This window comes from Bos mutus, chromosome 16 (assembly GCF_027580195.1).
Source record: "Bos mutus isolate GX-2022 chromosome 16, NWIPB_WYAK_1.1, whole genome shotgun sequence".
NCBI lineage: Eukaryota > Metazoa > Chordata > Mammalia > Artiodactyla > Bovidae > Bos > Bos mutus.
The window spans coordinates 13435574-13462031 of NC_091632.1; the positions used below are offsets into that span (position 1 = coordinate 13435574).

Here is a 26458-nt window from a genome sequence, read left to right on the forward strand (position 1 = left end):
GTGTGCTGGGCAGAAGCTTCCATGCGATGTCCCCTGACAGCCATAGGGCCAAGCACAGCTGTGCATCAGTCGCCACACCCCAGCTTTGTGTAAGTGAAACTGCTTTGTTCTCCCGCCTCCGCAGCCAGTCTCTGGCTCCTGTGTTTACCAAACACCTGCTGATGCCTCTCCCTACACACAGCTGAAGTCCGGGTCTGCCTTCTGTACCTGAAGCTCCCCCCCCACCTCTTCCTGCTCCCTGAGGTTACTGAGGACCAGGTGTAACAGGTCCCCTGACATGTGGGTCTGTGCCACGGCGGTGACAGATCTGAGGGCCTCCAAGCAGGATGGGTCCATCTTGAGGCTGAAAAAAGTACCTGGTTGTCCTGGGCTTCTGTGTGCTTGTGGATGGTGTGCGATTCAATGGTCAACGTATATTTTGCAATTTACTATGGGTCTCGTGGACTTTTCATCTTTTTTGGTTATTAGATGCTTTAGTCTTCTAAATATGTATTCTTCAAAAGCTTGTCCTATTTCTAAACATAGTTTGTGTGTATGATAGGGCTCCCCTCATTTTATGGTGACCCCAGTGGGCATGTAGGGGTCCACGTGCTGCTGTTCCAGTTTGAACACCATGAGGTGATCTAGGAGACGTGTGCCTTAATGCCTAAACTGAGGCCCATGCTGTTTCTTAGGCAGCCTTCTCTAATGGGGACGGTTTGCACCAGTCCTACCCCAGGTCCTACCCCAGGCTTGTCTAACCGCTGTCCCGTCTCTGTCGCCCTCCTGCAGGCTGGCCGTGGGTGACCCTGTCTGTCCTGGGATTCCTGTACTGCTACTCGCATGTGGGCATTGCCTGGGCCCACGCTTACTCTGGTAACTGACGGCGCCGGGCCCAGGTCTGCCCTTGTCACTGGTTTCCAGGGCACGTGGTGCCCCACCCTCACCTCGAACCTCAAGGTAACCTCCAGGGGACCTGCTCATCTTTTGTTGAAGTTACCTCACTCCAGGACTGGAAACTTGAGCTCTCGTAACTTTGCGAACTTAGAGATCCTCTTCCCAGCCTCCTCCTTTGCCTATAGAGTAAGCTGGACCCCAAGCAGTAAAACGTCTTGCCTCGCTGTAGACGGTGATGTTGTGGTCCAGACCCCACATTCTTTCTCCTTTACCAAGAATTAAATGCAATAGACATTTCTTGATTGAGGCATATAAATTCTGATTAGTGATAGGCCTGTCTTCCACTGGGCAGTGTTTCTGAAACGTGTTGGGTCAGCGGCATTTAAGTGACTCCTTCCCTGCTTCCTGCAGTGCACTTTGTAGAGCCAGCACTGAGAGTCGCATCACATTTAGCTCCTCGGCAGGGGCGTGACAAAGCCGCAGCTGTGTTGCTGACTACTGGGTCCAAGGAGATCGAATATAGACGTCAGTACCTAAGGAGGGCTGCTACTTGAGTTCATCATTCATCAGGGTGATCGCCATTTGGTTGCTTGTTCCCTAGATTTGCAGGAAGTATAAACAGAGGAGTTCCTCTACCTGACAGTTAATTTTTCCTAGTAAAGAAGTATAATTAAAAAAAAAAAGAAAACAAACAGGGAGTGGTGTATGACAGACAGGTGCTATGGGGCAAGTCAAAGAGGGTAAAGAGGACTTCCTGTGGTCTCTCCCTCTCCACGCAAGTCCCGACAGCCCTCTCCCCCTGAGTGGTTCACACTCGGTGGTTTACCGTCAGAGGTTGATGCTGTTTGTTTCCAATAAAATGGAGCCCTTTCTACCATACAGAACTTCATATTTTTGTAAAATTGTCTTGAATATTTTTTGAAGAAAATGTTTAAAGTCGAAACACGCTTACTTAATTCTGAATTATTCACTCTTCTGGAAGGATGCTAATAGGCCGCTAATGGCTCAAGTGGTAGATAATTCAGAATACTTCCATTTGGCTTTGCTTTTTCCTTTTCTGAGGGGGTAGAGGGCAAGTGAAGCAGCTTTAAAATTTGAATCCATAGTGTACCCAATTATGGGAGAACAGAACAACATCTCAAGCACATGAATTAATTGTCATTGAGTAGAAGGTGCATGCGGACCTGGTCTGTCCCCACCTCCTCCCGTTAGTCATTTGGTATTATCCTTGTGTCCTGGCTGCGGTTATTAGCTCAATGAGATTTAAACTCCCGGAGTGCAGGACCCGTCATTTTGCTGGCGTCCTTTCTTCGCGGCCACTCTGCTTGGAGGCGAGTGGGGAGGGGACCAGATGTGGGTGGCAGACGGTAGGCACACTCCGTGTTACCTGCAGCAAAGGACAGAGGCTGGAGGGGGGCAGGCAGACCAGGGCAACAGCAGCCTTGGCAGCTGGCCTGATAAAGGAGGAGGAGACACAGGCTGGCAAGTCCTTGTGCTTGGAAGTTTCCAGGAGGAGATGAGGTTGAGGAAGGGTGAGCAGTCAGATGAATACAGTAAAACTTCAGGGACTCTTAACACTAATTCAAGATTTGTAATCAGCCAGAGGGCTTTTAGCTGAAGTTTACAGAGGAACAAAATCGTGTGAAGATAATTGCAGGGAAATGTCTAATGTATGGGTGGTGGTGTGTGGTGAAGTGGTAAAGGATCCTTCTGCCAGTGCAGGAGATGCTAAGAGACGTGTGTCCAACCCCTGGGTCGGGAAAGTCTTCTGGAGGAGGGCATGGCAACCCACTCCAGTGTTCTTGCCTGGAGAATCCCATGGACAGAGGAGCCTGGCGGGCTGTATTGCCTGGGGTTGCAAAGAGTCAGACACAACTGAGCATGCACACACACATCTAGTATATGCGTGTATATAAATATATAAATAGTATATATTTATATATGTGTTTAGTCGCTCAGTTGTATCCAATTTTTTGTCACCCCACAAACTGTAGCCCGCCAGGCTCCTCTGTTCATGGGATTCTCCAGGCAAGAATACTAGAGTGGATAGCCATTCTCTTCTCCAGGGCATCTTCCTGACCCAGGGATCAAACCCGGGTATCCTGCTTTGCAGGCAGATTCTTTACCATTTGAGCTATAGGGAAGTTCTTATAAGTAATGCAAAATATTTTCAACTCTTTGGAGATGCCATTTTTATAAAAACAAATAGGCTTATTTACTCATTAAACTATACTGGAAGAATAAGTGAATATATTTGAAAGTAATAATCCTGAATTTCTTTTAAGCTATTGTATGATTGAGTGGTTCTCAGGAATGAGTACATGATTATTGTGTTTAGCTATATATTTGAGGCCTAATTAACCAATATGTGAATAACCATCCAGGACCACTGTTATCTTAACCTCTTGCTTTTCTCCCACTGTAATATAAAAATGATAATGTCTGTTTCCATGCATATGAACTCAAATTCTTGGAGCTGCTTTAAATGAAGGACTCCTGAGGTGTCTGAGCAGACAGAGCAGTCCCAGCTGAAGAACATCTGAGGTGTCACTTTCCATACTTATCAGCCCTGGGCAACTTCCAGCACAGGACAGGGACAGTTCCCAAGGTCACTTCTAGCCCCAGGATCCTCTGACTCGCTCCAGGCATGATTGCCATGATGATTTCCAAGGAGGCAAGGAACACATCGGAAGGACAGCCAAATGTTGGTCATCTTGACTAATTCCTGGGACCGTGCAAGACGACGGAAAAGTATTTGTTTCCTCAGATTAATTTATTTGAAAAGTGACAGCAGAAACCCTTTGTTCTTAATAGTAAAGACTGTAGACTTAGAAAATAAACCAATCATATATACTATGGTACAATCTATATATTGGGAGAATGGTAATTTAGTGGGAGTTTCCCCTTAGAGAAAGAGCCTACTCATTGCTTCTTTATTTAAACTACTGATTGACTAAGGAGTATAAGAAATTAATACAATGAATTTCTTTTCTAGCAAATGTCCCAGAACATATCCATACAAAAGGGCCAACTACTGAGAAGCCAGATTATCTCAATGCTGCTGGCCTTTCTCAGTGCGTGTTGAGATGCCTCTCTGAAGCCTTTCTTCATTGAAATTGTTATATTTTTGGAACAAGCCAGCAAAATTCCTTTTTTATTTTAGTCATTGAAACCCATTTGGCATCCAAAATGTAACATCTAGTACTTGGCTCTGTGTTACTTAGTCCTTGTGACTAATTATAAAAACCATATTTACAGAGAAAGATGTACTCTTTAGAGCACCTCAGTGGTGAAAAACAATAGTTAGTGCTTTATTAGGTGAAACTTTTGAAATGAGCATCAGTCATTTGGAACTTTAAAAAAGCCATCACCCTTAGTTTTATTATGCTTTCCTGCAGTGTTAAAAAAAAAGGGGGGGGGGATGTAGAGAAAGTCACTAAAAATACTAGATTTATACTGCAGCCCAGTGAAATCAAGCAGAGGCCTGAATGTGGCTTGTGGATCACAAATTCCTCATCCCTGAGGTAAGTTCTCCCGTCTATCAATAGAAAAGCGCCGTTTGTGAAGTGCAATCCATTGGTGTGAAATATGGGCTCCTGTTGGCAGTGTCATGGAGGATTGTGCTGTGAGCAGGAGGCGATGTCTGTTAAAACCACAGCAGAGCTGCATCGGTGCTGGTGTACAGCACTACCGTAGGGGCAGGCAGCTCTCTACCGTCATCGCTTCTGAGACCGTCAGTGAATAAAGCACAGGTCAGAACTCACATTGTTGGCACTCTTTCCAGAAAGACTCGGTTTTTTGACAGTGTGTTTTAAAAGGCAGCAAAGCCTGAACATACAGATTGCAATCCAAACTGTTCAGGATTAAGGCGCTCAGCTCTAGGTGGGAGGTCAGCTTCAGCTCTGTGTTCAGTACTGTTTGTGCCACAACTGCCCAGCGATGCCAGGTTTGGAAGGCGTCTCTGTGTGTCTCCTAGCATTGATAGCTCTATTTCAAGATCATATGGCAAAGCACCTTCACAGCCATTCCCTCACTGTGCAGAACTCACACAATCTTGGTGTCTCTAGAATTTTAAAATGCTCCAAAAACCACAGTCATAGGTGCTGTCCAAATTAGAGGTCCCAAGGCTTTTGAAAAGGTCTATGAAAGTACCACCTAGTTCTTTTATCTTAGGTAATTCACCTAATTCAGTGCCTGGAAGTTTATACAAGGAAAGGCAAAAGCAATCATGTATGATCATTATAAAATAGTTTATTTACCATAATAAATAAAATTAAACTTTTTTTTTCTTTTTACAAATATCACTTGTGCTTATTTAAAAATGTTGAGAAGGGAATATCAGTGGTGGGGCCACCCGTTCCTCTTCATGTCCCCGGGTTGCAGTCAGACAGCAGAGTTTTGGCAGCGTCCTCAGTTGACCACAAAGATAGTATCAGCTCATTTGCACTTCTGTTGATTCATGCTCCTTTGGGCTAAATGACAGATACAAAGGAAGAAGAGAAATCCAATGGAGGATTTGGCAGGACTCAATGGCAAGAGTGTTAATACAAGGAGGAGTCCCAAAATGACGAACCGCTCGTGAGCAGACGTGTCCTCAAAGGACTGGCGAAATGTGGGACGGTCTCCGACGGATGTACACACACAGTGTCTGAATAGTGAGAGTGAATTCATTGGGGGGGGGGGGAGGGGGTGCATCTTTCTTCATATAAAAGCAGTTCATATCCTGATAACAAGATCCATGAACATCTCCTTGAATGACTAGTGGATCTGTTGGCTGACTCTGAAGTCACAGATAAAAAGATAGTGGCTCCAAGAAACACTTCCTGGTGGGTAGTGGGGGAGGGCACCCACCGGTCTGGTACCTGTGGGGTAGTCAGGTCCAGTTCTAGAGGTTCCAGAATAAGTCCAATAGGCTCACGTGAGAATGAAGTAAGTTTCATTTGAAACTAAGTTAAGCTGGAGGCACAGTCAGTTGAAACATCTCAACATGAACACCCTGGGTGCTGTCTCTGATGGCTGCGGTTCGTGCTGGGGGGACGCTGAGATCTCATCCAGTTAGAGGGCACGAGAGCTGGTGAAGGTCATTTTTATTGACGCGAGCGAGAAGGCAGTGCAGTGACGGAGTGACAGAGGAGAGGCCGTGTAGGGGGCCTGAGCAGGCCCTCGGGGGTCTCCTCTTTAAGCAACACTATGTGAGGAGGGGGGAGAGGGAAGAGTGTTGGCAGCGCCATCACGGTTGGAGTTCCATTCAAGGGTCTTAAGGCTAAACATCTGTAGAGCAAAACACAGTACAGTCTGTTCATCAAACACATGTCAACTCATATGGCCGCTAGGGCTCCAGAAATTTCCCAGAGGGCACCTGTGCCATCTGGTGGTGAATGCAGCAAGGGTTTCTGAGGCTCCTTCCTACACTTGCCTGGGGCTTCTAAGGCATTCCTTTCCTCCCTACCCAGGTTTGGGTGCAAAGTTTAACAGCTGGCTTAACACTTTCACCTTCCACTTACCGATCCAGGAGAGGCAGGTCACTGGATGGAGTGGTGTGATGGAGGGTGTTTTTACTCTGAGCTGGCTGAAAAAGGATTCCAGGAAAGGGCCCTGCTGTTTGGCCACAGGACGCGCTGTGTGTCATAGCACTTAGGATGATCTAGAAGGCTGAAGGTAAAACAAGCCCAGGGATTGGATAACAAGAATTGGAAGCAGCATTGAAACACGTGGGCCCACGTGGCTGTGGCATTTTTGGAAACCACTGGTTTCCGACTACTGGCTACAAACTCTGTGCACACAGGTTTAATCTGAGGTCCGGAATAGAAAGAAAGGTCTCAGAAAGAATCAAGCCCCGGAGGATGTGAAGGTGAGGGAGGGGGATGGGTGACAGTGGAGCTACAATGACTGTGCACCAGACCGGGGCTTCTCAACCAGGTGGCTGTGTCCCGCTGCCTCCTACAGGAATCTGGTCCTACCCGGAGGAGGAGGCTTTGCGGGTATATGGAACAGCAACACTCATTGCTAGAGACGATGCCCTCCGCCAAGAATGCGCATTCCATCTTGTTGACCATCTTAATCACAGACTCAACCCTCACCCCCACCTCCGTCAGCAGGGAGGGAGGGGTACGGGCAGGGCCTCCTCCTTCAAAGCGTGTCAAGGATACTCCCTATGAATGACATCCAAAGTAAGGAACTGATGATGTAAAAGATCAGGTAACCAGCAATTCCTGGGCAGGGGTATAAAGACACCATGTCGCCTTCCCTCAAAAAGGAGAAAAACAGCTCAGGTTAGTCTACATCCCTCAGCATCACTTTTCTATACTCTAAAGGTTGGGTCCAATACCCAGTTTTTGTTTTCCCTAATCTCTCTTTGGCCACCAGATAATGGTTTATAGTGGAAGGTTGAGTTGGTGGTATCTGAAGCTTGTGGTCCTCGCTTGGGAAGCCAGAGCAGCATCTGGGCAAAGGTAGGTAGTAAGCACAAAGCAGCCTGTGGCCAAGTGCATGTCAGAAAAGTACAAGTAAAGGTTTGGCTCATTAAAAAAAATTTTTTTTTTCCAGAGACAATCATTATAGCAAAAATCCCACAAATCCTTAAATGGAGAAGAGTAAAAGCATACACAGCCCTACCTGTGTTGCTCTGTCACCCCCAGGAGCATGGGTTGTGGGCCCTGTGACCCCCAGACGAGTGGATCCAGGCTTCTCACCATGAGCTCAGTTTGAATCCTAGGAGTTGATCAAGCAATATATTCACGAAGCATTATTTTTCTCTCCAATCAGGTCTGGACTTCAAAGCCTCACACACGAGCATCCTTGCCCCTCAGGCAAAGCTGGAGGGAAGAGCCCACTGGGTCCTGGGCAGGGGCTTCTGAAGCTGGGTGTTGGTGTTGTCAGGGCCCTCATCCTGCCTTCCCTGCTGGCTCAGATGGTAAAAAATCTGCCTGCAATGCAGGAGACCCAGGTTCAATCCCTGGGAGAAGGAAATGGCAACCCACTCCAGTACTCTTGCCTGGAGAATCCCATGGACAGAGGAGCCTGGTGGGCTACAGTCCATGCGGTTGCAAAGAGTCGGGCACGACTGAGTGACGAACACTTTCACTTTTCCCCTGCCTTACAAGTGGTAAGTCCTAACCTTGGGGAGCAGGTTGGGAGGCATGTTTAAGGAATGGCAAACTGGAACATTTCAGGGACAGCTGGCAGATGTGATTCCAGGCTCGGCCCCAAGGACTAGTTGGCAGCTTCTCAAAGAGGCTGAAAGCCCCACGGCTTACCCAGAATCATTAACAGTCATGACTCTCGGCCCTGAGGAATTTAACTCCCCCCATCTGTTTGCTGCCATCTGAGGCCAAATCCAGTAATGTCTCAGAAAGCCTGGGGGCACCCATGTAAACCTCCTGAGAGAAGCTGAACAAGTGTGTATGGCCCCTGAGGAAGGACCCTCACCTGGACCTCAGTCTCTGCTCTCCAGGGCAGTCTGTGCCAAGCCAGAAGCCGGGTGAGTACAGCCCCATTCCACAGGGACAACTTAGGTCCGAGTCCTGGGTCAGGCCGTGGCCACTGAGCGGGACTGCAGGGGGAGGTGGGCCCAGACAGGCGGCTTTCAGAAACGCTGGACACCCTTGGGGCGGCAGGTTCCCCTTGGCAAGGAGGGAAATCACCATTGGGACCTAGCCTCTATCTCTGCTGCAAAGCAATGCCAGCAACACACAGGACTGCCACAGGGCAATGCGTGCAAAAGGTGAGCGCCCTGGATGATCCCATGCCCACTCACAGTCCAGATCACTTGCCCTCCTAACTCTGCTCTCTCCAAGCTGAGTTTTCTGAACTTCCAAACTTGCTTATCAATTTTTAGGGTCCTGATGATCCCTCTTTCCTTTCTCAGATGCCCCTGAAAGGAGCCCAAGCATAGGAACAAACGTGACCCCAGGTGACTGAGGCAGTGCAGTGTTCTCTAAGCATCATAGTTTAGGGACGTGGATAGCCCATAGCTGGCTCCATGAACATCGTTCAAAGCTTGGACCTTCCTCATAGACCACAGCTCCACAGTCACCTCTCTGTCACTTGACAGAGACAATCTGGAAACACCTGCCTCTTTCTCTCTTCTCTCCTGAAGCAAGTACAGTCATAGACCTGCAGTCTCTTGGTTTCTTTCCAAGTCCTACTGACTTTCATATGAGATAAAAAGATTAGCTTTAAAATAAGGCCAAGCATGGCTCCCGAGTGTCCTATAAATGAACCCATGCAGTGGACAAAATACAAACTTCTCTAGGGGCAGTCCCAGTGAGAATCATCATATAAACATTGCTCTTGTTACAATCATTTTACTGAGGTTTTGTGTGTGAGTGTCTATGTGTCTATTTTGCTAATAAAGCAAATCTGGGCTCATCACCCTTCCTGCCGATGCCCCGTACCCTGAGGAATGCCACAGGAACACTTAGGAAGAGGTCAAGAAAGAAAAGAAGCAAAGGGCCTGCGTGATGTGGCCAGTGGCATGGAGCCAGGCCAGAGAGTCATCTGGAGCCCACAGGGCCCTCCCCTTCTGCGCTCCCTTAGCAGCTAAGGGCTGCAGATCACAGCCCAGAGAGTCTCTGGCTCCCCACCGCCAGTCTCCAGTTCTTGGCTTATCTCTTTGGGGAAAACAGACCTGAAGATTCCCGGCTCTAAGTGTCTAGAGGAGGCACCCAAAGCCATCTCAGCTGCTTTTCAGCCTTAACTGTTCGAGACAGGAAGTCAAGAGGCTCTGCCCTCCCTCAAGCTCCCCTTGTCCCAAGCTTGTTACAAATGACGACGGTACAAAAATAGACGGTGACATCAGACAGAGGCTGTCCAAGGACAGGGAACGCTGGGAACTCCCTGTGCCCACCGCAGTCTCTGGGGGTCTTGGCAGAGAAGCCCAGTGTGCTAGTACACACGAGGGGTCCTTGCTGCTGTCCCACCCATCCCCAGCAGCTGCTGTTTCTTTCCTGGTAGTTTTCATGTTGTTACAAATATCATGGCAGTAAGAAAAAATTAAAAATGAAGGAAAATACCCTTTAGACGGCATGCCCCCCTCTTCCAAAATTCTGCAGAGAGAGTTCAGACGCAGCTCCCATCTCGCAGGGTCGGGTGCATGCCTCTCCCCAGAGAGAGCGAGCCCAAGTGACTGGTCCCGCTTGTGTTTTCTGTTGGGAAAAGCCTACTTTGAAGGTTGTTGGTCATGTAGGTGTGTGTGTGGTGGTGTCTAGGGCAGGACGGTAGGTTTTTGTCATCTTGGATTTTTTTCTTTTTTTTTACAACAGACCTCTCAGCTTGCGCCAAAAATGTCTCTCTCTGACTCTGGGGACTGGGGCCTCGATATTTCAAATAGCTCCTGAGGCGACTGAGAGGATCTTCTGGAGGTTAATATCCTGAGTATCTCAGAGAGCTGTTTCTCAATGCTCGTCATCTTGGTGCTCAAGGCCTTGATGTCCTCCTTGAGCTCGTGCTTCACCTCCAGGACGGCGGCCTGCAGCGTCTGCTCGGGGATGGGGTAGAAGGAGTGCTTGACCTCCGCCAAGATGGGGCTCCGGTCCTGCGGGCTTCTGGCCTCGCCCACGTTGTCCAGACGCAGGTCGCTCTTGGTGATGCCGCTGTCGCACGAGTCCGTCTTCTTGAGTGTGGCCTCGCCGGCGGCCTTCGTCCTCTCGGGGAGCGTTTCCATGGACTCGGCCTTGGACACCTTGCTCCAGTCCTCAGCCTTCCCGCAGGCATCCTTGAAGCGGGCCCAGCCCTTGCGCTTGGCGCAGTCAGCCCCGCCGGCCTTGGGGCCCAGGCCCTCGGCCCCAGGCGCCTGCAGCCGGGCGTGATCCAGTCCCGCCGGGGCGGCGGCCGCCGGGAAGGCCACGGGCGTGGCAGGGCTCTCTCGGACGGTGACGACGCTGGCCTTCGCCAGGCCGTGGTGGCTGTGCTCGGTGAGGACGCTGCCCTTCTCCACGTCCAGGTCGTCTAAGTCCCGCCCGCCCCTCTCCGCGGCCAGCCTGGCTTCCTTCTGCTGGCGGAACCTCTGGAAGAGCCGCCGGACGGGGTGGTCGGGCGGCAGGATCAGGGGGGCCTCATTCTTCCGCTTCATGCGCTCCTCCTCCTCCCGTTTCACGTCACTGATCTTCCGGAACACGATCTGCGGGGAGACGCAGTACAAGCCATGTTAACCCAGCTGTGGCGCCAGACCACTTGACCTGCCTCTTGAGAAACCTGTATGCGGGTCAGAAAGCAACAGTTAGAACCGGACATGCAACAACTGACTGTTTCCAAATTGGGAAAGGAGTATGTCAATACTGTATATTGTCACCCTGCTTATTTAACTTATATGCAGAGTACATCATGTGAAATGCTGGGCTGGATGAAGCACAAGCTGGAATCAAGATTGCCGGAGAGAAATATCAATAACCTCAGATATGTAGATGACACCACCCTATGGCTGAAAGTGAAGAGGAACTAAAGAGCCTCTTGATGAAAGTGAAAGAGCAGAGTGAAAAAGCTGGCTTAAAATTCAACATTCAAAAAAAACGAAGATCATAGCATCCAGTTCCATCACTTCATGTCAAATAGATGGGGAAACAATGAAAGCAGTGACAGACTTTCTTTTCTTGGGCTCCAAAATCACTGCAGATGGTGACTGCAGCCATGAAATTAAAAGATGCTTGCTCCTTGGAAGAAAAGCTATAACTAACCTAGACAGCATACTAAAAAGCAGAGACATCACTGATGACAAAGGTCCATCTGGCCAAAGCTGTGGTTTTTCTAGCAATCATGTACAGATGTGAGAGTTGGACCATAAAGAAAGCTGAGTGCTGAAGAATTGATGCTTTTGAACTGTGGTGCTGGAGAAGATTCTCAAGAGTCCCTTGAACTGCAAGGAGATCCAACCAGTCCACCCTAAAGGAGATCAGTCCTGGCTGTTCATTGGTAGGACTGATTTTGAAGCTGAAACTCCAATACTTTGGCCACCTGTGAAGTGCTAACTCACTGGAAAAGACCCTGATGCTGGGAAAGATTGAGGGCAGGAGGAGAAGGGGACGACAGAGGATGAGAAGGTTGGATGGCATGACTGACTCAATGGACATGAGTGTGAGCAAGCTCCTAGGAGACAGTGATGGACAGGGAAGCCTGGCGTGCTGCAGTCCATGGCGTCACAGAGAGACAGGAATGGGCAACTGAACAACAGCACTGGTCCAGGCACCAGTGATGGGGTAAGTCTGGGTCCTCCCTAGCCAGACAGTCCTGCCGGTCCACAGGAATGCCTGACGTGTTGGTCATGGGAGGCCCATGCTGAATCCTGAACAGTGTAGATGGGGAGACAGGATGCCCCAGGACAGAGGTGGCTGCTGTGCCTCACTCATCTCTCTGGAGATCCCTCTGAAGGCTCACTGAGCAGTGGGGAGAGGCCTTAGTAGACAGTCTGGGAGCTGAACTGAATTGACACCCAGTTCTTCAGCTTGCAGGGCTTCCTGAGCAGTTGTTTTCAAGTTTGTCTGAGAAAGTAATCCTGCTTGGGAGCTGAGGTGAGTCAGCACCCTTGACTGCCTCTCCTGGGTTGCATTTCAGGAGGGCCCAGCCCCTCTCAAGCCCCGACCAGACCCAAGGAAGCAGGGTCCCCACAGCACAGGGAGGGGAAAGACAGGCCTGGAGGGAGGTGAACCACCTGGAGTCCTGACAGCACAGAGGATGGGAGTCCAGCGGCTTAAAAGAGCTTAGACTGGGGAGTAAAAACATTTATAAAATGTCAGTTCTCAGTGGTTTAAGTAAATGTAGAGACTGAGGTATGAATCATAGCAAACTGTGGATAAACCAAAAGAGATTTTGGTTTTAATTGAATTTAGATATATGTCCCAAATCTGAAATACCCAGAGAAGGGTAGAAAGAAGACTTTGCCACTGACCGGCTGTGTGACCTTGGGCAAGTCACGTCCTTCCTTGGCTGGACCAGATCAACAGTTCTCAAATCTAGCTGCCCTTCAGAACCACGTGAAGGAGGAGGTGGTCTCTACTGAGGGAGACTTCCCCGTGGCAGGGTCAGAAACTGGCATTTGCAGGAAGCTCCCGGGTGATGCTGACCAGGCTCTCAGACTGGTCACGGCTGATGACTGGTGAGGTCACTGTGCTGTCCTCCGTATGTGCACCTGCTTATGCGTGAGTGTGGCCACACACCACCTCTGCACCCTCCTCCCCTCCTCTGTGATGCTGAGACTGAGCTGGGCACAGAGTGGGGTCATGGGAGAGGAGGAGGAATGACCCCAGTGAGGCCAGTGAGCCCCCGGCCCCTGAGGATGACTGAAAGGCGACTGACTGGCAGGCTCTGCAATCACTTATGCCACCTTTTTCCTCTGAAAAGGCTGGTTTGCTGTCTGGGGTGGAGGACACCAAGCCAAGCAAACATGTGCTGAGCACCTACTGTATTCAAGGCACATACCCATAACCATTCCATGACAGAGGAAGGCCAGGCCTTTTTGCCCAAAGCTGGAGTCTATGCTGGCACTGACTCAAGCCACTTAGAGGGACAGAGCAGCGTGGGGTCAGGAGGAAGGCCCACCCGAATGTCCCTAAAGGCCCTGGTGATGCTGTTTTCCTCATAGTTTCCTCAGCCACCAGCCCCCTCCACCGGTAGCCCTGCCTGGTTTTATGACAGAGCATAAAGCATGAAGATTAATGAACTTGACCATTTAAGAAACTGAAAATGCAGAAAAACAAGCTGAAGATGAAGAGATATGACAAGGCTTTTTGAAAAGGCTGCTTCTTAACCCCCTCAAGATGGCCACTTCTGTTTCCTGTGGAATCAAAGGCTACATTTTTCTCTCGACAGCATCAGGAGCATATGGTCCATGCAGACGCGGAGTCTCAGAGGGTGCGGGGCTCCCCAGGAGACGGAGGCCAGTCCAGGTCAGCAATCACTCCCTGCGCTGTGCCTGTGTGCTGCCGGCGCCTGGAGCTACAAGGGAGGAAAGCACAGCGCTGCCCTTAGAGGCAGACTCGCAGCTGAAGTACAAGGGGCTGAGATTCCAGGCAGGGTCGGGGGGCACGGGGCGGGTGGAGTCACATGGCGTGATGGGCAGCATGAGCACAAGTTTTGGATCCCAGGCAGGCCTAGGACCATGGTCCTCAAGCTTCAGTTTCTTCATCTGTGAAAGCAGATAGCACTACTGGTTCCCTGGTGGCTCAGATGCAGAGTCTGCCTGCAATGCAGGAGACTAGGGTCGGGAAGATCCCCTGGAAAAGGAAATAGCATCCCACTCCAGTACTGCTGCCTGGAAATCCCATGGACAGAGGAGCCAGGCGGGCTACAGTCCATGGGGTTGCACAGAATCTGACATTAGTATCATGAGGATGAAGTTGGATAATTGAAGAGTCTTAAAAAGACTTATTGAGTAAATGTATCATGTATCATTCATTGTGGGGGCAACCCTTGAGATGATTCTAGAAGGATGAGTTGGAATTAGGAATAAAAGGTAAAAGACTTGGGCAAAGGTGTTCACACGGGAAACAGCGCGTGTACTGACCCTAAGGTAGAAAGGCCACCCACCTGAGAGCCGTGGCTTTGTGGCAGCAGTCCCAGTGGGAGGAAATGACTGTTCAATGTTTGATGTGCGCTGTCTCACATCATCCTTGCAGCAGCCCCAGCAGGTGGGGACAACCATCCTCATTATTTAGATGAAAAAACCAAGCTTAGAAAGGGTAGATGACCACCTAAGGGCACTCACATAGTGGAGCTAAGACGCAAACCCTGGCCCATCTGAGCCCCCATCCGTACCCCTATTCTGAGTCGTTCAGCTAGGGACGTGACTTGGTTTTAGGGAAAAGGATGATTTTTCTCTCAGATGTGTTGATTAACTCCACCACCTCTCTAGTAGTTTCTCTTACTCTCTGTCCATCAGTGAGCTCTCTAAAGAATTCAGGGACAGCACTGTGAAGCCAAGGGGCGGGGAGAGACCATGAAGCTGAGGATCTCAAAGAATCTAAGAAGAGGAGGACTCACTAGGTACATTAGAACCCATTAGTGTGGTCCTTGACTTCACGTGAGAGCCAGGCTTGGAGTGGTTAAGGTGAGAAAGAAGACCCGTGAGGACACAGGAGCTGAGTATTTTGGTTCCTGGGAAAATCTTGCCTCCCTGGAGAGTGGTGAGGCTACCAGTTACCCTCAGGGCATGGCACCAGGTAGGAGGAGCAGGAGTCCCGGTGCATTTTATCCACAGAGAATCTAGAGACCAGTGGTCCTCTGGTTCCGTGGCACCCAGAGTGCAGCTCACAGGCCAGCCCCTCCCATGCACCATCTGCAGTTTCCTCTGGCATCAATCAAGACTGACCTTGTCAGACCCCTTAGTGACATCCCGTGAGGACTGGCATCATCTCTTTCACTCTTTTAAGGGCCCCCACTGACAGCGAGAGGATCAGCAAAGTCTTCTGTGGACAGACTAGCCTGGGTGTGTTCATCTGTCTTCAGGAAGGCTCAAACCCAAGAGTAATGAGGATCCCTTCTTCCTAACGCCACCAAGTGAAGGAGACGCACCCCTTGTTTGCTGCTCAGAGAAGAGACGCTACTGGTATGTGGATGTCACTGGCTTCAGGTGTTTCACTGAGGCCACATTTCTCATTCTCTTTCTCACTTTGTGAATTACAGGCACCAGAAGACACATCCACCCGAACCTCATGATGTGGTGATGTTCGGGCTTAGGGTCTTTGCAGATGTGATAAGGTAAGGATGTTGAGGTGAGATCACTCTGCATCAGGGTGGGCCCTAAATCCAAGCATGAGCATCCTTCCAAGAGATAGAAAAGAGAAGACATGAAACAGAGCAAAAGGCCGCATGAAGACGAAGGTAGACACTGGAGTTTTGTATTTAGCTACATCACTTTGCCAACAAAGGTCCATCTAGTCAAAGCTATGGTTTTTCCAGTGGTCATGTATGGATATCAGAGTTGAACCATAAAGAAAGCTGAGCGCCAAAGAACTGATGCTTTTGAACTGCGGTGCTGGAGAAGACTCTTGAGAGTCCCTTGGACTGCAAGGAGATCAACCCTGAATATTCTTTGGTAGGACTGACACTGAAGCTCCAATACTCTGGCCACCTGATGTGAAGAGCTGACTCACTGGAAAAGACCCTGATGCTGGGAAAGCTTGAGAGCAGGAGGAGAAGGGGCGACAGAAGATAAGATGGTTGGATGGCATCATCAACTCAATGAACATGAGTTTGAGCAAGCTCCAGGAGATAGTGTAGGACAGGGAAGCCTGGAGTGCTGCAGTCCGTGGGGTCACAAAGAGTCAGACACGACTGAGCAACAACAATTTAGCTACAAGCCAAGAAATGCCATGGACCGACGATAGCACCAGGAGCTAGGAGAGGCATGGAATGATTCTCACAGCCTCCAGGAGGAGCCGACCCTACAGACACCTTGGTTCAAGTTTCCATCCTCCACGCAGAGAACACATTTCTGTTGTTTTAAGCCACCCAGGTTGAGATAATTTGTAGTCACAGCCCTAAGACTTGGTTCCTATACAGCTTCTTCTTCTTCCCATCCCCTAAGTGTGGTCCTCCCCCAAAGCCCTGCCCTATTCTCTCTGTGCTCCATGAGGTCTTTCTGCCTCAGTTCACACCTCACCTTTGTGCAGCTAAGAGCCAGCAGAGGTGCTGACAAGACTGGTACAAGCACCCGCCTGCCGGCACCCTGAGGACATTTCTTGTTCTTTCTAGGCTTCAGTTGTCTTATTGACAAAACTTCTTACTTTTAGCCTTGCTGCAGTGATGCGATGAAATGACATTTATGAGAAACCTCTCCCTCCCTTCACATTCACAAGCAATGCTGTTTTTCGCTCCAGCCCCAACTCTAAACCTGAATCTTCCCATGCAGAGCATGGCTGTATCATTGACCCCTCAACCTCCACTCTCCCGGCCAGACCAGCCTCTCCTCCCACCTATCTTTCCTGTGTGTGAGCCAAGTCACCATCAGGCAGGAGGAAATGGGGAGCTGGTGACAAGCCTCCCCCATCAGAGATGCTCCAGGATTAAGACAAGCGGACCAGTGTTTATCCTCCAGCACTCCCTCAACAGTGCCTTCTGTCTAGGGAAGCACTAATCGTGACCTGTGAAATGAAGTTAACACTACTGTTTCATGATTCCACAGGAAAACTTAAAAGTAGAAGATGCACAGAACTAGGACAAATAATCCTAAAATTTATATGGAAACACAAAAGACCCCAGATTGTCAAAACAATCCTGAGGAAAAAGAACAAAGCTGAAGACATAACTCTTCAGGCCTTCATTCACACAATGCTACAAAGTCACAGTAATGATAGTATTGGCACAGAAACAGACATATAGATCAATGGAGCATAAGAGCACAGGAACAAACCGACACACCTGTAGTCAGTCAATCCACAAAAAGGAGGCGAGAATATACAACAGAGAAAAGACAGACTCTTCAGCAAGTGGTGTTGGGAAGGCTGGACAGCCACCTTTGAATCAAAGAAATTAGACCACTCCCTCACATCATATACAAAAATAAACTCAAAAAGGTTTAAATATAAGACATGACATCATAAAATTCCTAGAAGAGAACATAGGCAAAACATTCTCAGGATATAAATTTTAGCAATATTTTCTTAGATAAGTCTCCCAAGGAAAAAGAAATAAAAGCAAAAATAAACAAATGGGACCTAATGAAACTTAAAACCTTTTGCAGATTAAAGGAAACCATCAAAAAAAAATGAAAAGACAACTTACATAATGGGAGAAAATATTTGGAAATGAGGCACCTGGCAAAAGCACCATCTCACACCTGTCAGAATGGCTTCATCAAAAAGGCTACAAGTAATAAATGCTGGAGAGGGTGTGGGAAAAAGGGAACCCTCCTACACTGTTAGTGGGAATGTAAATTGGTACAGTCACTATTGAAAACAGTATGGAGGTTCCTTTAAAAGTAGAACCACTGTATGATCTAGTAATCCAACTCCTGAACATATATCCAGAGAAGACCATAATTTGAAAAAATACATGCATCCGAGTATTCATAGCAGCACTATTTTCAGCAGCCAATACATGGAAACTACCCAAGAGCCCATCAGCAGATGACTGGTTAAAAATACGTGGCATATAATATATACAGTGGAATATTATTCAGCCATAGAAGGGACAAAATATTGATATTTTCAGCAACATAGACGGACTTACAGAATATTATATTCAGTGAAGTCAGTCATAAGCAAATATTATTGATATCATTTATATGTGGAATCTAAAAATTGAAATGAATCTACATACAAAATAGAAAGAGACTCACATAGGAAAGAAACTCATGGTTCCCAAAGGGGAAAGGGAGGTGGGTGAGGGATAAATTAGGAGTTTGGGATCCACAGACACAAAGTATTATATATAAAATAGATAAGCAACAGGGTTTACTGTATATAAATTTACTGTATATATCACAAAGGGCTGGCTATATTCAATATCCTGTAATAAGCAATAATGGAAAATAATCTGAAAATAACTGAATCACTTTGCCGTACATCTGAAGCTAATACAATCTTGTAAATCAACTATATTTTTTTAAAAAAGAAGGCAGAAGATGACTTGTGACTTGCAAAAATCAAACCCACCATATACTTCTCTGCCTAAATGTTTAGCTCACCCCCCACCACTTCCTTCAACCTATACTCCTGCACAAACCTGCTCACCACGGCTTTGGAAAGTTGGGACCACATTTATTTCCACCCTAAGTATAGTCTTCTGAACATTCTTTTTGCCTCTGATCTCAGACAGAGGGAAATGGAAAATAGGGGTATTTGTCCTGGAAACAGCAGCAAAGGGAACCCTAAGGCAGGGGAGCCAGTGTGGACATTGAAGGTTGACTTTTTTTTTTTTTTTTTCTACTTTAAAAATTTTTATTTTATATTGGAGTATAATTGATTTCCTATGTTGTTAGTTTCAAGTGTATACAACAATGACTCAATTGTGTGTGTGTGTGTGCGTGCGCATATATATTCTTTTCTTTTTTTGTATCATTTTTTAACAAGTGATATCATATGTGCTCAGTCACTCAGTTGTGTCCTACTCTGTGACCACATGGACTGTAGCCCACCAGGCTCCTCTGTCCATGGGATTCTCCAGGCGAGAATACTGGAATGGGTTGCCATGCCCTCCTCCAGGGGATCTTCCCAACCCGGGGATCGAACCCAGTTCTCCTGCATTGCAGGAGGATTCTTTACCGTCTGAGCCACCAGGGAAGCCCTGATATCATATGCTATTTGTCTTTCTCTGTCTGACTCGTGCAGGTTGACATTTCACTGCCACCACTTCACATCTGATCACTCCACCATGTTTCCACTCCCTTGCTCAGCTGAACCTTCAACACGATTAGCGGCCAATACCAACCAGGCGCTCAGCGAAGCACCAGATATTGGGCTAAGCACTTTGTTTGCATCAGTAACCCACTCCTCACCGCCACCCCGTGACGTGGACAGGGAAGTCACTCACCCAGGCAGGTCTGCACCTGATGTACACTGGATATTCTCTGCAGTTTGTGCTGCTTACCACCAAAAGAGGATAATAATTAAGAAAAGAGACACCCATCTTCTGGTTGGTTGCATTCTCTCAATTTTTTCTGGGTTAAAAAATCTGATACAAAACACATGTTTGTATAGCTGTAATTCCACTCTTAAAAATAGTTGCTTTCTACCACAATGGACAAACGATTGAGAATTCTAACAACTTGTATGTTACTGAAGAGTTGGCTCTGACGTGTCACTGTCCTTTGTGATCTGTGCCACTCCTGGCTTCAGCCAGATGATACAATTCCACGCACAAAGCACTGGAGCAAATAATTTGATTCAAGCAATTGTCTAGTTTTGAAACATGGTGGTTCTAACAGTTTCACTTGTTTATTCTAGGGTTTGACTCCCCCAATCAATAATTTTCTGTTGCACTGTAAAAATCCCCGTTTCTCATAGTAGGATGCTGACTCTAGAGCCATCAAATGCATGAGCCCAAGGGGTCCCTCCCGCTGCTTCAGCAGGGAGCAGCCACTCAGCTGCCAAGGAAACTTGCCAGTCTACACTCCTTGAGAAAGTATCCATTACCATCCCACTCGCATCTGAATTCCAGACAGATGTGAGTTCAGATCTGGTCTATACAGCAAAGTCTCTCACGCCCTGGAGAGGGGGCGGGTGAGAGCTGGTCTCAGAGACTCAGAATGAGGACCCATTTCTCGTGATGTTGCACTCGGGCACCTGTGCCTTCTCGGCGAGCTCTCAGCAGGGCAGCCCTGAGCCAAGCACTGGGCCCCAGCTGGAGAGTTAGTTCCACTCGCGCCCTGTCCCTGCAGGGGTGTCTCGGTGATGTGTCAGGATGGGGAGGAACTGGGAGCCCAGTTGGGAGTAATCTTGTATTCCCCAGAGGATCCTGCAGAAGCAAGAGTGCCTGGGTGGGTGTGGGGAGCAGGCGGACTGCGCCAGAGATGGGCTCCTCAGAGGGGAAGCTAACCGAGAGGGTTACGGGCTCCTTGAGCTTTTCCTTTGGAGGCCCAAGTCCCCTAACCTGTGGAATAAGGGGCACAGTGTGAGAGGGGTGGCTGGAGGGGTCTCTTCCATTCTTTGCTGTGCTGCTTTGCAGAGGGGTCTCTTCCCAGGAGCTCCACTCCTGACGAATCAGCCAGGGCAGAGCTCTCCCTGCTGAAGTGTGGGTGCCATACCCCAGCTCCAGAGTCACACCGGGCCGCGTACTGGCCACTGAAAATCAGAGCTGAGCCCAGGAGGGGCGCACAGGAGGGAGCAGTCTGGGCTGTGCAGTAAGGTGAGCCCACCTGCCGGCTCAGGCAGCCTTCTCTGCAACACCATCAGCAGTAGGAGAGGCCATCCTCACGTGTGTTTTCCATTCTCTCTCAGAATTCTCTTCCAGCAGTGTACACAGCCAGCTAACCGTGTTATGAGTCACACGTAGCCACAGCTAGCTGAGAGACAAGCCGATCACCTTTCCTCTCTGAGCCTGGGTTTCCTTGCTTGGAAGCTGAGAATGCTAACACTTGCTTTGGCCCTCAGGCAGCACTGGTATAAGGCAGACTCCTGTACACACGAGCTCCATCACAGTTACCCCATGTAACCTCCCAGCAGGTTCCCTGGTGGCTCAGTGGAAGAGAGTCCACATGCAAAGCAGGAGATGCAGGTTTGAGCCCTGGGTTGGGAAGATCCCCTGGAGAAAAAAATGGCAATTTGCTCTATTATTCTTGTCTGGGAAATCCCATGGACAGAGGCACCTGGTGGGCTACAGTTCATGGGGTCACAAGAGTCGACTTAGCAACTAAACAACAACAAAAACCCTCCCACTCCTTAAGGTCACTCCTTACGCATCTCTGAGCTTTGCCCCAGGGGTCAAAAGAACCTTGCTATTTATACAAAAAGCACAAAGGACAGCGTGGTTTAAGGACTGTCTGGGGGATGGGGTTGAGGGAGGGAGGCCTGGGAGAAAGCTGTGATTCTAGCTAATGACAGGGATGGAGGCAGTGACCCAGGAACGCAGAGGAGACAGGTAAAGTACAACATGGCCTGCTTCCCGACACACATGCCAGGTCATGATATAAGAGAAATGGACATGATCTGAAAACTGAGCTTCCACCTGGAACCTCAGCTGTGCTGGGTTCCCAAGGAACATTTTTCAGCATTGTAGACATCCCCTAGAAACACGCGCACTGACTTTTCTGCTGTCTCCCACCGTGGGAAGCTGTATGGAACCATCTGAATGCCAGGAGGCTACCCTTAGCCCTTCCACAGGCAGTTCTAAGTAGCCTGTCTCTGCGTCCACTCCCAAGGGCCCCCACCCTGGCTCCTTGGCCTTCCAGGAGGAGGGACACAGTGGCCCCATTCTTAGAAAAAAATCATTAGAAGAAATCTTGGGGAGATCAATCTTTAACCTCTTCTCCCTTTTCATAAAAGCTCCATCCTGAAGCTAATATCCCAACTGTGAGACTCAGAGCTCCTTCGCTTTGATGGTACATTGTGGGAGAAAGCCTAGAGTCACTGCCCCTCTCCAGCAGTGGTGATTGACCAGGAGAGGGATGGAATCACCTGTCATCTTTTAAAAAATATCTGTCTACGAGAAATGGATAAATTCTTAGATACATACAATCTTCTAAGACTGAATCACACATACAAAGAGTGACTCATGAAGAAATATAATCTGAATAGACTGATTATTAGTAAGGAGACCGAATCAGTGATCAACAAATTCACAACAAACAAAAGTCCAGAACCAGAGGACTTCACAGGTGAATTCTACAAATGTTCAAAGAAGATGAAATATCTATCCTTCTCAAACTTTTCCAGAAAGTTTTACTAGGTCATCATTACACTGATAACCAAAAATCAGAGAAGGATGCCACACAACAGAAAAGTTACAGGCCAACATCCCTAATGAACATACATGCAAAAATCCTCAACAAAATATTAGCACACTGAATTCAATAGTACATTAAAAGGATCATACACCATGGTCAAGTGGGATTTATTCCAAAGATGCAAGGATGGTTTAACATCCACAAATGAATCAGTGTGAGACACACATTAAAATGAAGAGTAAAACTCAGATGATGAAAAATTCAATATCCATTTATGATAAAAACTCTCAGCAAAGTTTTACACATGGAATATACTACTACATAATAAAGGCCATATATGACAAGCCCACAGCTAACATTGTGCTCAAAAGTGAAAAGCTGGACGCTTTACCCTTAAGATCAGAAAGAAGACAAGGATGCCCAATCTTGCCATCTCTAGTCAACACAGCATTGGAAGTCATAACCAGAGCAGTTAGGGAGGATAAAAAAGGCATCCACATTAGAAAAGAAGAGGCAAAACTGTCAGTGTTTGTGAATAACATGGTTTTATATCTAAAAAAAAATACTTCATTAAAAACTGTGAGAAACAATAAATTCAGTAAAGCTGCAGGGTACAAAATCAACATAAAAATCTGTGTGTTTTGGTACTTCCCTAGGGATCTGATGGTTAAGACTCCACGCTTCTAATAGAGGGGACTTGGATTTGCTCCCTAGCTGGTCAGGGAACTACGATCCCACATACTATATGGTATGGCCAAACCAAAACAAAAAAATACATCAGTTGTGCTTTAATACACTAAACATGAACTGCCATAAGGAGATACTAAGAAAACAATCTCCTGTCATTAGCTAGAATCACAGCTTTCTCCCAGGCCTCCCTCCCTTCAGTTGCCCAACCCTGTCTCCCAGACAGTCCTTAAACCATGCTGTCCTTTGTGCTTTTTGTATGAATAGCAAGGTTCTTCTGATCCCTGGAGCAAAGCTCAGAGATGCTTAAGGAGTGACCTTAAGGAGTGGGAGGGTTTTTTGATTGTTTTTGTTGTTTAGTTGCTAAGTTGACTCTTGTGACTCCATGAACTGCAGCCCACCAGGTTGGTGCCTCTGTCCATGGGATTTCCCAGGCAAGAATACTGGAGCGAGTTGCCATTTCTTTCTCCAGGGGATCTTCCCAACCCAGGGATCGAACCGGTGTCTCCTGCATTGCAGGTGGGTTCTTGAGGGAAGGACAGGGTAGGACAAATTGAGACAATAATATTGATATATATACACTACCCTGTGTAAGATAGATAGCTAGTGGGAAGCTTCCTAGATAACACAGGGAGCCCAGCCTGACACTCTGTGATGACCCAGAGAGGTGAGATAGGGGATGAGAGAGAGGTTCAAGAGGGAGGATATATACATATATATATATATGTATATATATATATATATATATATATATATATATATAATATACACATACATATCACATGACTGATTCACATTGTTGTACAGGAAAAACCAATACAATATTGTAAAGTAATTATCCTCCAATTAAAAATAAATGAATGGTGTTAGGAAAACTGGACAGCCACATGCAAAATGAAAGTGGACCACTATGTTACACCACACACAAAAATTAACTCAAAATGAATTAAAGAATGTAAGACCAGAAATCATGAAACTCCTAGAAAACAGAGGCGGTAAGCTCCTTGACATCACACTCAGTTAATAGTTCTTGGACCTGACTCCAAAGGCAATGGCTACAAAAGCAACAATAACAAACGGGACTACATCAAACTAAAAAGCTTCTGCACAACAAAAGAAACAACAAAATAAAGAGGCAGCCTACTTAATGGGAGAAGATATTTGCCAATAAGGGGTTAATTTCCAAGATATGTAAAGAACTCTTAACTTGATAACAAAACAATCCAATTAAAAAGTAGGCAGAGTACATATACACAATGGAGTATTACTCAGCCATTAAAAAGAATACATTTGAATCAGTTCTAATGAGGTGATGAAACTGGAGCCTATTATACAGAGTGAAGTAAGCCAGAAAGAAGAACACCAATACAGTATACTAACGCATATATATGGAATTTACAAAGATGGTAAGGATAACCCTGTATGCGAGACAGCAAAAGAGACACAGATGTATAGAACAGTCTTTTGGACTCTGTGGAAGAGGGTTAGGATGTGTTGATTTGGGAGAATGGCATGGAAACATGTATAATAGCATATAAGAAATGAATCGCCAGTCCAGGTTCGATGCATGAGACAGGATGCTCAGGGCTGGAGCACTGGGATGACACAGAGGGATGGTATGGAGAGGGAGCTGAGAGGGGGGTTCAGGATGGGGAATGTGTGTACACCTGTGGCAGATTCATGTTGATGTATGGCAAAACCAATACAATATTGTAAAGTAATTAGCCTCCAATTAAAATCAATACATTTATATTAAATATTATGACCTACAAAAAAAATAAAAATAAAAAATAGGCAGAGGACTTGAATAGACATTTTTTCCAAAGAAGACATACAAATGGCCACGATGCACAGGGAAAGATGCTCAACATTGCTAATCAACAGAGAGATGCATATCAAAGATACCACCTCACACTTATCAGAATGACTATTATTAAAAAAGACAAGAAATAACAAGTGTTGGGCAGGATGTGGAGAAAAGAGAATCCTTCTGCTCCATTGGTCGGAATGTAAATTGCTGCAGCCACTATGGAAAACAATACTGAGACTCCTCCAAAAATTAAAACAGAACTACCATATGACCTAGCAATTCCATTTCTGGGTATTTATCCAAAGGAAATGAAGACGCTATTTGAAAAGATACATGCACACTAGTGTTGACAGTTCACGGCAGCATTACTTCCAGTGGCCACAATATGGAAGCAGCCTAAGTATCCATTGATGGATGAATGCACAAATAAGATGCGGGACACACACGGTGGAAGGCTACTCAGTCATCGAAAAAATAATGACATCTCGCCATCTTTCAACAACATGGATGGACCGTGAGAGTCTTAGGCTAAATACAATAAGTCAGAGGAAAACAAATAGTGTATGATTTCACCAACATGTGGAATCTAAAAAATAAGATGAATAGTCAAGATAAAACTCACAGATACAGAGAACAGATTTCTGGTTCCCAAGGGGACAATACTGGGGAGTGGGTGAACTGGTTAAGGGGATACAGATGCTTAGTTAAAAAATAAACTAGTCATGGGGATATAATGTACAGCATGGTGACTATAGTCAGTAATATTATATAGCAAATTTGAAAATTGCTCTCATCACACACACCAAAAAAAGTCTGTAATTTTGTATGGTGACAGATGGTAACTAGACTTATTGTGGTGACAGTTTCCACTGTATACGAATGTCAAATCATTATGTTGTACAGCTGAAACTAATGGGATATTATATGTCAATTATACTTCAATTTTAAAAAGATGATAATTCCACTCAAAGTAATCTATGGATTTTAGTACTATAGTGGTGCTTTTAGACAAAGTAATGTACCCTAAAATTCATATATTCTCAAGGCATTCTGAATAGCCAAAACTATCTTGAAAAAGGAAAGCAAAGTTGGAGGTCTCATGCGTGTGTGCATGCTAAGTCTCTTCAGTCATATCTGACTCTGTGCGACCCCATGGACTGTAGTCCACCAGGCTCTTCTGTCCATGGGATTCTCCAGGCAAGAGTACTGGAGTGGGTTGCCATGCCATCCTCCAGGGGATTTTCCCAACCCAGGTATGGAACCCGTGTCTCTTATGTCTCCTGCATTGGTAGGCAAGTTCTTTAGCACTAACATCCCCTGGTTAGGCCTGGAGGTCTCATACTTTAATATAAAGTCTTACTACAGTGCTACAGTAATCAGAATAGCGTGGCACTGGCAGAAGGACAGATTTATAGGACTACAAATAGAATAGAGAATCCAGAAGTAAACCCTCCTCTACAGAGTTAATTATTTTTGACATGCCTGCAAATGCAGGAGATGTAAGAGACATGGGTTTGATTCCTGGGTCAGGAAGATCCCCTGGAGGAGGGCATGGCAACCCACTCCAGTATTCTTGCCTGGAGAATCCCATGGACAGAGGAGTCTGGCAGGTTATGGTCCACAGAGTTTCAAAGAGTTGAACATGACTGAATTAATTGAATAGTTAATTATTTTTGACAAAGGTTCCTAGAAAGGACAGTCTTCATCAAATGATGCTCAGAGAAGTGGATATCCATACGCAAAACAATGAAGTCAAACCCCTCCCTTACATT

General features: G+C 46.9%; 2 protein-coding genes across 6 annotated transcripts in view; one reads left to right on the forward strand and one right to left on the reverse strand.

The window, feature by feature from the left end:
• HHAT (hedgehog acyltransferase) overlaps nucleotides 1-10266 on the forward strand; it is a 365640-nt gene extending 355374 nt beyond the window's left edge. For 4 of the 5 annotated variants that reach the window (XM_070384727.1, XM_070384728.1, XM_070384726.1 and 1 more), the window contains one exon: nucleotides 772-9220. In XM_070384727.1, coding sequence (XP_070240828.1) covers nucleotides 772-863 — 92 coding nt within the window. In that variant the 3' untranslated portion in view covers nucleotides 864-9220. Of the gene's footprint in view, nucleotides 1-771; nucleotides 9221-10139 lie in introns of those variants that run through there. The other variant, XR_011467202.1, reaches the window with a different exon arrangement.
• KCNH1 (potassium voltage-gated channel subfamily H member 1) overlaps nucleotides 10145-26458 on the reverse strand; it is a 377358-nt gene continuing 361044 nt past the window's right edge. The window contains exon 9 of the mRNA XM_070384380.1: nucleotides 10145-10996. Coding sequence (XP_070240481.1) covers nucleotides 10145-10996 — 852 coding nt within the window. The remainder of the gene's footprint in view (nucleotides 10997-26458) is intronic.